Source organism: Mirounga angustirostris, unplaced genomic scaffold (assembly GCF_029215605.1).
Source record: "Mirounga angustirostris isolate CCGP_5_RB_7025 unplaced genomic scaffold, mMirAng1.0.hap1 SCAF_6, whole genome shotgun sequence".
Classification (NCBI taxonomy): Eukaryota; Metazoa; Chordata; class Mammalia; order Carnivora; family Phocidae; genus Mirounga; species Mirounga angustirostris.
The window spans coordinates 137,462,789-137,476,280 of NW_026991714.1; the positions used below are offsets into that span (position 1 = coordinate 137,462,789).

Below are 13,492 nucleotides of genomic sequence, written 5' to 3' on the forward strand. Positions count from 1 at the left end.
ACTTAACATCGGGCCTGGCAAGGAGCACGTAGCTCCTTCTCTCTGTCCTCAAAGGATGAGTAGAGAAGGCACTTTTAAAATGAGTAGCACACCTGCCCAAGTGGGACAGACCCTCAGAGCCGGGAAGCAACTGTGGGGTAGAATTTGGCTGCTACACAGCAAAGGAACCACGCTGCAAGAGCAGTACCTAAGGCACAGTCATGTGGTGGGTTGTTTCAGGGCGTTTTTTCAGCTATAATTCACATCCCCTACAGTTTGCCTATTTAAAGTGCACAATTCAGTGGGGTTTTTGTACGTTACAGATACACGCACCCATCAGCGTGATTGTATCACCTCATAAGGAGGCCCCTTAACTTTTAGCCATCACTCCCCGATGTCACCGTTCCCCAGCCCTAAGCAACCACTAACCTCCTTTCTCTATAGACTATTCTGGACATTTCGTAGAAATGGAATCACAGATGATATTTTGCGGCTGACTTCTTTCACTCACCATGTTTTCAAGCTTCATCCACGCTGTAGCCTGTGTGAGTAGGTCATTCTTTTTTATGGCAGAGTAACATTTTGTTTATCCAGTCATCAGCTGATGGGCAACTGGGGGTTTTTTCCACATTTCGGTTATTGTGAATAATGCGGTTATGAACGTTCACATACAAGTCTTTGTGTGCACATATGTTTTCATTTCTCTTGGGCAAAAACCTAGGAGCAGAATACTGAGTCAAAGGGTAATTCCAGTTTTAACTTTTTGAGGACCTGCCAAACTGTTTCCAAGGCAGCTGCACCACTTTATATTCCCACAAGAGTGTATGAATGTTTGGTTTCTCCATATCCTCACCAATACCTGTTATTATCTGACTTTTTGATTCTAGCTGTATTCGTGAGTATAAAGTGGTATCTCATTGTGGTTTGGATTTGCATTTCCCTGATGACTATTGATCTTGTCATGTGCTATAATATTGGCTATTTGCATCTTTTCTTTAGAGAAATGTCTGCTCAGATCCTTTTCCCATTTTGTAATTGTATCCATTTTCTTTTTTATTAGTAAGTCGTAAGAGTTCTTTGTAAGGTCTAGATACAAGTCACTTATCAGCTATATGATTTACAAATATTTTTCCCATTCTGTGAGTTATCTTTTAACTTTCCTGATAGTGTCCTTTGAAGCACAAAAGTTTTTCATTTTGGTGAAGTATAGTCTTTCTTTTTGCTTTTGGTATCATATCCAAGAATCTATTACTAAATCCAAGGTCACAAAGATTTACTCCTGTGTTTTCTTCTAAGAGTTTTATAGTTTGGGCTTTGCATTTAGGTCTGTGATTTGCTTTTGAAGTAATGCTTATATTACTCCTGTGTTTTCTTCTAAGAGTTTTATAGTTTTGGCTTTGCATTTAGGTCTTTGATTTGCTTTTGAAGTAATGCTTATATGTGGTGTGAGGTAAGGGTCCCACTCTCTTTTCTTGCATATAGATATCCGATTATACAACTGTTTTTAAGGGAGGAAAAAGAACTGTGGAATGATGTGGTCCTCCACTAAGACACACCTCAGCCCAATCCACCCTGGAAGCCCATTGGCCAATCAGAGCAGGATGGGCAGAGTCAACTTTCACAACAGGAGAACCACTTCATGTCTCATAAGCTCTAGACTACAGGCCATAGAATGTAACTCTATAGCTCATAAAGTGAGCCTATTAATTGGATGTAAAAATAACCAGTGAGGTAGTGATTTAATCACCTTAACTTATACTTGTCTCTTATCTCCCTGCCATCTCCAGGCCTTTGGGGCAGAAGTAAGTTGTTATAGAAAGAGAATTGACCTTTCTGACCTTTCTGTCAAAAGACTAAGAGCTGATTCTTGGCCACGCTTGTGACCTTAGAGAAGTCACTTAACCTCTCTGAGCCTTAGTTTTCTCATGTCTAAAGTGGGATAATGATATGAAATTTCCAGTGTTACCAAATGGCTTAAAGAAAACATTCCCATGTACAGAAAAGCCCATACTACCTGATATCCAGTTGCCACACAAAGGATGTGTGCTCACTCTCATTGTATTCTTCTCCCCTTTCCACCATTGATCAAGCTAAAAGTTAACGATGTGTCTGCTATTTCAGATCATAGAGGCCAGAACCCTAGAACTCCACAGAGTAGCAAATTCCAGAGGTACAAACCCACCCCACAAACTATCCTCTGTTAGCCTCATTCCTCCACCTACAGCATTAACCACTGGAAGGCTTAGAAAAGAATGATGCCAGGGCACCTGGGTGGCTCAGTTGGTTGAGTGTCAGACTCTTGGTTTCGGCTCAGGTCATGATCTGGGGATCCTGCCTTGGGCTCCATGCTCAGCACGGAGTCTGCTTGTCTCTCTCCCTCCCCCTCTGCTCCTCCTCCCACTCTCTCTCTTTCTCAAATAAATAAATAAAATCTTTATTAAAAAAAGAAAAGAATGATGCTTAGACACACCTCAACTTGGCAGAAGGTGTGCTTGGAAGGTGCTCGGGCCTCAACCCATCTCAGTGTTCCAAGTAGTGTCCCCAGAGCCTGGCAAGAGACAGTTAATTGGAAAGAAAACTTGTAGCCATAAGACCGAGTGACAGCCCATCTAGCGTAGCCTACATGTTGAGAAGAGAGGACCAAGAGGGATCTTCAGAGTGTGAACTGAGATTCTTTTCTTCCCCCTGGGCTTGGAATTCCTTCCAGTGGTGCCTTGCCACTGGGTTAAGGCATAGTGTCATTGCCAGAATTGAACACCTAACCTGGGGCAGGCAGCAGAGAGCTGGTGGACATGAAGACACCGGGAGCAGTAAGAAGAGCTATGCAAACATGATGAGGCATGAAAACCCATGAGTGGCCTTTGGCATAAATCCTAGGATGTTAGAGCTGATAGGAAATCTTAGAAATCTCTCCAACTCCCTCATTTGGAAAAAGAAAACAACTAAGTCTCAGAGACAAGGAATGACTTCGCTGAAGCAAGGCAAGGAGTAGCAACAGAGCAAGGGACCTGATACACATGCCATTGGGCCCTAAGGCCATGGAACCTGGAACTGAAACATTTTGATGTGGAGGGTATTAGAGAAGGTGTCACAAAAAGAGGCTGAGTGTTCAGGTCTGGAGCTGAGGGCACGGGAGAATAGCTCAGGAGCTATTTTACTGGGGAGAGAGAAGCAGAAATAGGTGAGGCAGAGGCATGAAGAAGCTCCCTTGCATCTCTGTTTGGCCAAAGGTTCTTCTCATGGCTATATTCTATCTCAGTCGAAACTTGAGAATGCAAGAAAAAGATGGCGAAAAATCTAGTGCCTCTGCCACTAACTCTCCAGGGGCTCCCCCGAACCACCACTTCCCCTTCTGAACCTTGGTCTTCTCATGAAAAATGAGATAGGAGTAAAGTAGGTGTACTCTGGAGGCCAGTGGCTCTGCCCAGTCTCCAAGCTCAAGGCCAGATTGTGCTTAGGGTAGTCCATTCATCTGAGGACAAACAACTTTTGTGAGCATATTTAGAAATAAGTTTGGGATGATGATTTCAAGTTCCACCATTTTTTTAATGCATCTATTCAGGTGATACATCTGATCTGATTAATAGAAAGTACAGGAGCCTGATGTACGATATTAGGAGATAATTGCAATGGATGGAAGTCTCTTGAGTCAATTAACTCTTATTACCTGGAAACCATTTATAAGAGGCAATAAATTATTGGGACAACACAATTAGCAGTCCCACAATAAAATGGGTTTCATGTGTGCGCATATAGGTGCCCCCCCCCCAATCTCCTGAGGGCCCATCAAGTTAAAGGGTACATGTTTGAGGGGGTCGCTGTGCCCTTTTGTGTTCACAGGAGTGTGTTAACATGCAGTAGGGCTGACATATCCCAGGCTAGACCGAAGCAATGAAATAAGCTTTCCACGCCTGGGAACAATGATGCTTGTGTCACAGCCAGTCAATGGCTGCTTCAGTGCCTTGTAGCTAATAGACTTTCACCAAACGTTGGCCAATCTGCTGAGTGATATTTGAGGTTGGATGTTGTGATTCTGTTTAAAGACCATTTCTAACACTCCCTCCCTTGAATTTAAAAACTAAAATCGCTCAGCATTTAAAAAGCCTTTTTTTTTCCCCTGTCAAGCTACAGGTTCTGTAATAGCATAGACAGAATTGGGAAAAGAAACTTTTCTGTAAGGATTCTAGAAGGAACTACTGCAGTAGCAACTAAGCTCCAAGAGCCCCACTGATCTCTTACATTTGCTTACAACCTATGGAAGAAGACTGTCTCGCACCCAAGCTTAGTTCAACATGTCTTAAAGCAGCAGAATCCTGGATCTTTGCCACTGAATCTTCACACCATTTGCCTATTAAGTAAGGAGAACTGCTCTAGAATTCTTTTGCAATGATCTGAAATAACCTGGCATTTACTTCCGTGACCTTTTAGTGTTTGTATCACCTAAAGCATTTTTCCCTCCACTGTTGCATTACAAGCAAGATTCAAATTCCTGACAGCAGGGGAGAAAAAAAAAAAAAAACCACCAACAAACCCCAGAGCACAATGTTAATGATCAACATTTTATTTTTATTGTGTTGACGATTTCAGCTACAAGCTTCAAGAATTATCCAGGCAGGCTACATTTGTCCGTGTGAGCTGGAAGTGATAGACTGACCAGAACTAGTGCAGAGCAGGCAAATTTGTAAGCCAAGTAAATGAAAATATAATAAAGACAGAAACAAGTTGCCATAGAGCACAGGTCTCTCTCTTTTGTGTGCACATCCAAATATGTGGGAGTTTTTTATATTACCAGATAATTTCATGATAGTCTATCTGTGACTTCTTCGATGATGATAAATGTGCAATCTGATCTTTTAGAAGAATAAACAGTTCCTTGTTAATTAATTTATACAGCTGTCAGTGCAGCTTTCTCTCTTTGCACTCTAAGAGTTTCCCTGCCATAGATTTTCTTGCAGTTCCTGGCAAACCTCCAGTGAGAGCCTGGGATTTATTAGGCTGACTTGGTGCAAAGTCTATTGATTGTGGCCCCGAGGGTAATAACTAAATAGAGCCGGAGCAACAAGTCAATAACACCATTGTTGCTGCAGCCTGCATTCACTCGAGGAGTGAGATTGTTTTACAGCCGCCGAGGGTAATCATGGGCAGATCGGCGTGTTCAACACGCGCTGCATGCACCGTGTTAGTGCTGAGGACCGTTTGAAAGATTTCAGCGGGATCGCTGGAGAATCGGGGTGGGGTACTGGGATTATGAACCCTGTGAACTCCTTCATTACAGCTTAAAGGTTTCAACTTTACTTTTTAACATCTGCTGCAACCTCGGGGAGCTCAGAGGCAGGGCTGGTGCGAAGGAGTTGCAGACACGGGCCCTGGGCTAGCACGGAAGGGTCTGTTCTGCACCATGTCCCGGAAACAAGATGGTTATGAGCAGAGAGATTCTCACAGCTGCTGCCTGTCATGCATCCGTCCATCCGGCCGGCCATGTATGTGGGGTGATAGCCAGTGGCGCTGTCCCTAGCCTCTCACAGCCCAGAGTGTGTTCAACATTAACCATCTAAGCGGGAGCTACTGTAACCTCCGCAGAAGTCACATAATTGTCATTTTCTCGCTTCCAAGTCTTGAGTTGCACTGACTTGATTTTAAAAATCTTTTTCATAAGGCTTGCTGAGAAAGAAACCAATCACGCCTTTCAAAGCCCTTCTTTCCTAACTGGGAGAAGGTCAGAACTCTGGCTTTCACATACCTGATGACTGGGTTTTAAATTACAGAGAGCAAAATCAAAGTCCACATCAGTGCCTATCTCTGTTTTGTCTTTGGAAGAATCCTTACCATCCTCATGGTAGAAACCCGTTTCTGTGCGTGGAGGACTGGAAAGTCATGGGACAGGTTCCCAGATGTGGCTAGCACTAGCCAGTCTTCCGACCTCCCAAGACTCGGCTTGTCCCACGTGGCTATGTGAACCAATTACCCACGAATAACCACAAACCCTTGAGTGACCCAATCTACACTGGGTACAAGTCTTTCACAAAATCTTCTATTTCCATCAAATCTTACATTTTTAAACAAATTTAATTATTCCGTATAGAACTAAAAGGATGGTGGTTTGTTTTTGTTTTTGTTTTTTTTTCCTGTTAACTCCTATTTTACTGAAAGAATTCTTGGCAAATCTATAGCAAAAAAGAAAACTTGGGAGGGTTTTTAAAAATTACTTGCAGTATGACTCACTGTAATGAAAGGTTCAGAGTGTGGAGTAATTCCATCGGGTAGCAGTCCTTTCGAAAAAAAAGAATGTTTTCAGAATTCAGTCAATACTAACACACAACTTAGGAGCAAAGGTGGACCACCCCTTTCTCCATTGGGAGACAGAAGTAACTTTCTCGTCAGACTTTTTTTTTTATGTGCATGAAGAAATCCCTGTCCAATCTGCTTAGGTTCAACCCTGTGATCCAAGCAGTTTTTGACAAATCAAGATGACCTAAGAGTTGATAAGCTTTGGCACAGGAAAGAAATAGGCAGGAGAAGTTTAGGAGCTTGGGGGGCGGAGATGATAATCTAAGCTGATGTGTGGAATACTTTCAAATTCTCAAAGAAGATGTTTTTGTTTGGGTGGTTGTGGAAACCTCACGTTTGCTTTATCACCGCTTGAACAGGGAAAAGAGGCAAAACACCAAAGAAGACGCACATTTGCGGTTCTTTTGCGTGATTCTACCAGCATCTCCCATCAAGGTTTCCGTGAGTGGGTGCCAGATATTTTCACCGCCATTCACTCCTCTAAGTGTCAGAGGTGGTCAGAATCCTCTCTGACGGAAGAGACCAGGGGATAAACAGAGGAGAATGACAGCTTTGCGAATTTGCTAGATGCCGAGAAGTCAAAGGGAGTCATGTGTGAGTTCATAAAACAGCGGCTGCAGGGATTTATCTGTTTAAGGGGAGACTGGAGTTTGACACAGTGACAAGCATGGCAGGGGCATCACAGTCGTAAAATGACCAGTGCTTTTGCTCACGGCCACCCAGGAAACTAGTCTGTGGCGAATGCATCTCCTTAGGAGAGATTGTCCCCTTCTCGCCCCATGGGGCAGGTTATCCCAAACTCATACACACTCAAGGCCAATAGTATAGAGGCTCGACTTATTTTGAGCTGGTTCAGATCATCTGGACGTGAATTTAGAGAATATTCCTTAGTCTGTTAGCACATGCTCACCTACTTTTAAAAAAAAAAATGACCATCTAGGAAAAAATTTTCTGTGACCATCAAGTCAGCCTGAGCGACGACAGCCAAAATTCATCTTTCATCACTTTATGATTTCATTTCCTGCACGTTATGGTCTGCAATCATCTGAAAATAGGTATCTGAAGGATGACTCCCCTAAACAGGTGAGATTGGAGAAGATATCTGTGTTTTCAATATTGCTGTTATATAGAAGGTGTCCTGCTCTCTGTAGCCACATCCTCATTTATGAGGTGCTATTCTCCCTAAGAGCTCCTCTGTTCTTAGATTTCTCGTGGACCTGTTTTCTGTTACAAGCTATTTATTACTTATTCAGCTCTGAATTGCCAATGTTAATTGTTTAATTCTAAGCTTATTTGTATGCCTGGAATTCCATTAATTGAGGATTGGAATAACACCATGCTTTTGGTGGAGAGGAAATTGAGCAGTTTCGCTTATAGTTTGTTCAAACGCACGCACGTTATTTCAGCATAAAACTTAAACACCTTTGAAAATAAAATACAAAAGTAAGTCCATTTTTCTCCTTTGCTTTCTTTCAAAAGGCATTTCAAGTTTTCTATAATATCCAACATTTACCAAGCGTTGCCCGTGTACCAGGCACTAGATCAAAAGCTCAATATGTACAATCTCACTCAACTTCTCACATCAACTTTACAAAGCATCTATTATTTTTCTCATTTTGCAGATTAGGAAACTAAATGTCAGTAAAGTTAGGAACTTCCTCAGAGCTGCTTAGCTAATAGAAAACCAGATCCTTACGATGATCCACAAGGCTAGCACTATCCGATCTCTGCCTCCCCCCGGGCGCACCTCCTTCCATCCTTGTCCTCTCTGGGCACATTGCCTTGTCTCAGTCCCACCGACATACCACTCCAGATAAAGGACCTTTGCACATGCTAGGCCACCTGCCTGGAGTCTTTTTCCCGTCCCCGCCCTCCCTTGCTTATTAACCCAGTGCATTCTTCAGTTCTCCAGTCAGCATCATCGCTGCCTCAGGGAAGCCCTCTCCAGGCCCCGCGCTGAGCTCAGTCCTGTGGCAGCCATGGGGGTGCAGCCAGCCAGCTCCCACGAATGCACTCGCTCCAGGTATCGGCACCTGCAGGTACCCAGCTCATCTCATCATCAGGACTGAGGCAGCCTCTTCCCAGGCAGCCCCCAGCCGCTGACTGAGCACAGTGGAGGTCCCAGCGCCAAGCCATTTCCGCCCACTGTGAGCTCCCTCTCTTGGCATGCAGTCAGCTTTGCCCCAGAGCCTTTCACTGGGTTGGTGGAAACTTGGTTCCACCTGCATGGGATCTGACGCTCTCCTTTGCTTTCATTGGTGTCCGAGCTGCATGACGGTCTGCAGCCTTTCCCTCCCCAGGCTTGCTTCTTCCCCCGCCTATCTTCCACGGGTGTTACCGTTCAATACACTTTTTTCGCTCCTAACTTCATCTCGGCACCTGCTTCCCGAGAAGTCCCACCTGACGTGAGCCCCCTCTTCTCGACTCTCAGAGGTTTGCATCTGCCCCTTTTGCAGCACTGTCCAGTCTTGCCGCCGCTGTATACTGGGCGGGTGTGGCTGAGTTGGTATAAAGTCTGTAAGCTCCGTGAGGGCAGGCACCCGTTCGGTTTTGCTCATCACTGCCTCCCCAGGCCCAGGGCTCTTGCCTTTCGCCCCGGTGTCCACGGACTGGTGTGCAGCACCGGACCACATCACTTCCCATCGCGCTGCTCTGGGGCTTGCTCCCCCCCAGTGTGTCCAGGGCCATGTCACCAGCTGTGGGCAGTTGAGTGCTGAGACTGTCAAAGCCTCGCTGAGGGTGGGACCCTGCGCCCTACGCTGACTTGGAGAGCCCCCTGCAAAAGGATGTTGCACCAGGGCCTGCATCGGGCTCGGCCCCTGTGCAAAGGCCCTTTGGCTTCTTTTTCCCAAGTGGAAGTGCATGCCCTTTCTCCGTGAGGAGAAGATAGGACTTTAGCGTTTCCAAAACCTTCTGAGTGAAAACATCTGTATCCGATTTTTCCCGTCACAGCGTATTAGTGAAGTCCTGCTAAAGAGCAGCTTGCAGTCGACAAGACTCTCATCAGAAGGTGTCACTGCCATCAGCTGGAATTACAGAGGGGCTGTGAAAGCTGGTGCCCTAGCCAGATGCCAGTCTGGGTAATTACATTTGGTCTACCTAAATTCCCTCCGGACTTCTCATCGGACACAGGATTCTTCATCTCTGCCCTGAACTGCTAGGGAGTGTTTGCTAAGAGCCTTTCAGCTGCTGCCATAGTTCATTCCAAAAATGGATGCATTCCTGAAGGACCACTTGTCAGGGGTGTTGTTGCAGCTCGGGAGAGGGGCTGGCCTGGCTCGATGGCCCCTAAGGCCCCTTGCCCTTCCAGTTCTGACTCTGTGATTCTGTGATTGTCACCTTCAAAATATGGTGTTCTTGGAGCTGCTAAGAGCCTTGTAAATGAAAACGCTGCCAGATCAAAGGGTCAAACTTGGTAGGAAAGATGCCTAAATAGACCCACACCAAAAAAAAAAAAAAAAATGTGGACACAAATCTGAATATCCCTAGAACCCACAAACAGTCACGGTTATATTTTCTCTCTCAAGTAGATTTTGAAGCCGTAGTTAAGTGAAGACAAAAACATATACATCGAATGAAAGGCGTGTAATCTTTGGGATAATTCTGTTGTAATTAACACAGCAGAGCTGCATTCAGGCCCATGTGCAATGAGTGGAATTTTCCAACATTGATTAAGCTGGACTCGAGGAGAACTGAGTCTTTGTCTAAAAGCTGCCAAATGAAAACAACTTTGGGATATTTAAATTCAGGTTGGAAATTGGTTTGAGTAAGGGATATTTAAACCACAGCTGTTCAAGGACTAAAAACATATGAGTATATACGCACGCACGCACGCACACACGGCCTCCTCTAAAAACAAGTTAGCCAAAGGTGTACATTCCTTCTAAGTTCTCATGATCAGCAGATGTAAATGTTCACGGTGTTCAGATGAATTATGGACCCTAATGAGATTTCAATACTGAGCAAACAATAAAAATTTATGCATTGCATAGTTGCCGTGGCCTTTGGCTCCGTGGCTAGTGTTCCACCCTTTCAACAGCTTCAGTAATATAATATCCAGCTGGCTTTGGAGGTAAGGAAAATTCGAGGGGTGAATTGAAATTGTGAGAAATTATTTGATGGATTACTTTGTCAGAATAATGCATGGCCTTGGCATAATTACCGTGGCCACCTTAACCCTTGCGGTAGGTGGTGACAAAGTCCTGCACGGCCCAGGTGCCCGGCCGGCCCCGCACATGCTCCTCGCCGTCCCGGGCCCCAGGGTCCGGGGAGTCTTGGTTCTCCTGAGCACATGCCAAACAAGCACATTCCAGTCCCAGGCCAGCGATCGAGCCGGACAGCCAAAGGGCTGCACTTTTCCCGAGAACCGTCATCTGTGTCAGAGTGAAAGGAACCAAACAAAAGGCAGACCGACCTTGAAATAAAATGGGGCGAAGTCAGGGAAAGAGATAAATGATATCTTTTAAAGCGATATGTTCAAACACAATGGCAGACACGGGCACGCTAATCCTTTTTCTCCTCTCTCTCTTTTTTTTTTTAATCAATCCAGACCTTGAACTTAATGGTTGTCTGCCTTATACTTTATAATGTTCAAATCTTAGTGTGTACGTGTCAGAGACCACATCTGTAGCAAATCTGCCAGTGTATTTCTTACACTAGTTTTGCTTTGGAACCATAAAGTAATTACTATTTTGTGAATGAGAATAAACCTGTTATGCACTAATGTAGCTACACCCAGCATCCGCTCTTCACTCTTTGGGGAAAAGAAGTTGCCTATAGGATAGGGCAGCTCAGATTTCAGTGTTTTGAAGTGCTTTTCAGCATGGCCTTCAACAGTGAGAAACCACTCCCACCCATTTCTTGGTTTCATTATGATAACAGAAATATATTTGCAGCATGTTGACAAATTCATTTGGCGTAAACAGAGGAGTCTAAATTGTAAGTTCTAATGTTTTAATGCTAAATCAGGCGATAAGTCAATGTTTCAGTTTGGCACGGTGAACCACATGTTCTCCAGAAATAGCCTTTGACACTTTTTAAAGCAAGTCAGTGGTGTACTTAGGCTGTTCACAAAAGGCTTCATTCTTGTCTACAAATGGCAAGCCTCCGCCTCCCAAGAGTGCCCAACTCAAGCGAGGTTGGAGAAAAATAGACACTTCCTGTTTTAAGGCATTTCTCCAATTCTTAGTCTCCTCCAAAAGGCAAGATTTTGGAGTTTATAGGGAAAGCATGCCTAAGAAAGGTTATCTTGATTTTCATTTAACACACCCTCCTACTGACTTTTTTAAAGGTTCGTTGTAAGTATTTCTGCATAGCTTGAAAACATAGATTCCACCCTGGAGAGATCTCAGGGCTGTTCATGTTACACCCTGAAGCCATATGTTTTCACATCATGGCAAAACCCAAGATGTCGGCAGATCCCTCGGCCCCTGTTGGCTTTGGAATTTAGTCTTTCCCTTGTTTTCCACTGTAAACTTGCACAGAGAAAGACCTTCCCAGCCCTGAATGGAAGCATGGCCGTTAATGTTTTCCCACACATGCCAGTGGTATAGCTAAGCAAACTCCAGGAGTGGTAGGAAAGGGAAGGACCAGGGGCAGAGGTCCATGAGTGTGGTAGATGGGCATGAGGAGCACACTAGGGGACTCCAAGTGCCTTCCCGGGGCAGCCATTTTCTTGGAGGGCTTTGTCGGCACAAGGACCATGGAAGCTGATACAGAGAAGCCCCTCCCCAACAAAGGCATCTCTAAAGTTTCTAAGATCCTCCTTCAAAACCATACGAGAGAGGCACCTGGGTGGCTCAGTCGGTTCAAGCGTCCAACTCTTGACTTCGGCTCAGGTCATAACGGAGTTGTGCATCAGACTCTGTGGTTGGCAGGGAGTCTGCTTGAGATTCTCTCTCTCCCTCTGCTCCTACCCCCGCCCCTGCTTGCACTCTCTCTCTCTAAAATAAATTAAAAAATAAAATCTAAAAAAAAAAAACCCACATATAAGAGAATGATTATGGAAATAATATCAACTCTTTACTTTTATAGTGGTCACTATGGCCTAATCACTTCTTATGGCTTATCTCATTTAATCCTTATTACCACCTGATATGATAGGTATTGGTAGTATCCTGAAGCCCAGAGAGGTAAGGACCTTGTCCGAGGTTACACAGCTCAAGAGTGGCAGAGAGCCAGGATCAAACCCAGGCAGTCGGGGTGAAGTCTCACACTCTCCACATCATACTGTGCCATCTTCCATTCTTTAGAAGCTGCCTGCTCCTGTCTTTTAGTATAACCTGATCCAGATTTTTCTGCCTTGTCACATTCTCTTCCACTTTATCAATATTTTAGCAATGGGTGTAGATTTCATTATAAGTAGCTAACTTTAGGTACTTTACAGTTCCTCCGAATTATTTTGCTTATAAAGTGCTAAAGCATTTTCTACCACAGTGCACTTGAACAATTTTGATAGCTGGGGTAAACAGACAATTGGGCCGGTGTGTCCCCAAGCTGCATTTTGAGGTCTGACCAAGTACAAACATCCTCAGGACCCACAGTTTTCCATAACTCTCTCCAGTGAACTCATTCTGTATATCTTTCTAAGTGTCTATGGCCCTCAGTGGCCCTCACTTATGCCCTATAAATATCTTTCAGTGTCCAGTTTGATGGATTCTATAAATAAAATGCCCCAAATCCCTCCCTCTGCTTCCCCCTAGAATAGCAGGCCTTAAACTTTTAAGTCTCAGGACACTTTTACACTCTTAAAAATTACTGAGAGCCCCAAAGAGTCCTTGTTTGTATGGGTTAGTTCGATCAATATTTTTCATATTAGAAATTGAAACAGAAAAATTTAAGTATTTACTAATTCATTTTTATTTTTTTATTTTTTTTAAAGATTTTTATTTATTTATTTGAGAGAGAGAATGAGCTAGAGAGAGCGAGCACATGAGAGGGGGGAGGGTCAGAGGGAGAAGCAGACTCCCTGCCGAGCAGGGTGCCCGATGCGGGACTCGATCCCGGGACTCCAGGATCATGACCTGAGCCGAAGGCAGTCGCTTAACCAACTGAGCCACCCAGGCGCCCCACTAATTCATTTTTAAATCGTGATAATCAACTGATTACATACGAACAAAAATTTTTATGAGAAGTTACTGTATTTTCTAAAACAAAATGAGTGAGAAGGGGGCATTGTTTTATATTATTGCAAATCTCTTTAATGTCCGGCTTAATGGAGAACACC

General features: G+C 44.3%; 1 protein-coding gene across 8 annotated transcripts in view; it reads left to right on the plus strand.

The window, feature by feature from the left end:
• VTI1A (vesicle transport through interaction with t-SNAREs 1A) overlaps positions 1-13,492 on the plus strand; it is a 358,252-nt gene that overhangs the window by 314,256 nt on the left and 30,504 nt on the right. The window contains exon 9 of one of the 8 annotated variants that reach the window (XM_064595276.1): positions 6,627-8,196. The exons of 5 other annotated variants lie outside the window; for them this stretch is intronic. In XM_064595276.1, coding sequence (XP_064451346.1) covers positions 6,627-6,780 — 154 coding nt within the window. In that variant the 3' untranslated portion in view covers positions 6,781-8,196. Of the gene's footprint in view, positions 1-423; positions 4,245-6,626; positions 8,197-13,492 lie in introns of those variants that run through there. 2 more of the 8 variants (XM_064595278.1, XM_064595277.1) reach the window with 2 other exon arrangements.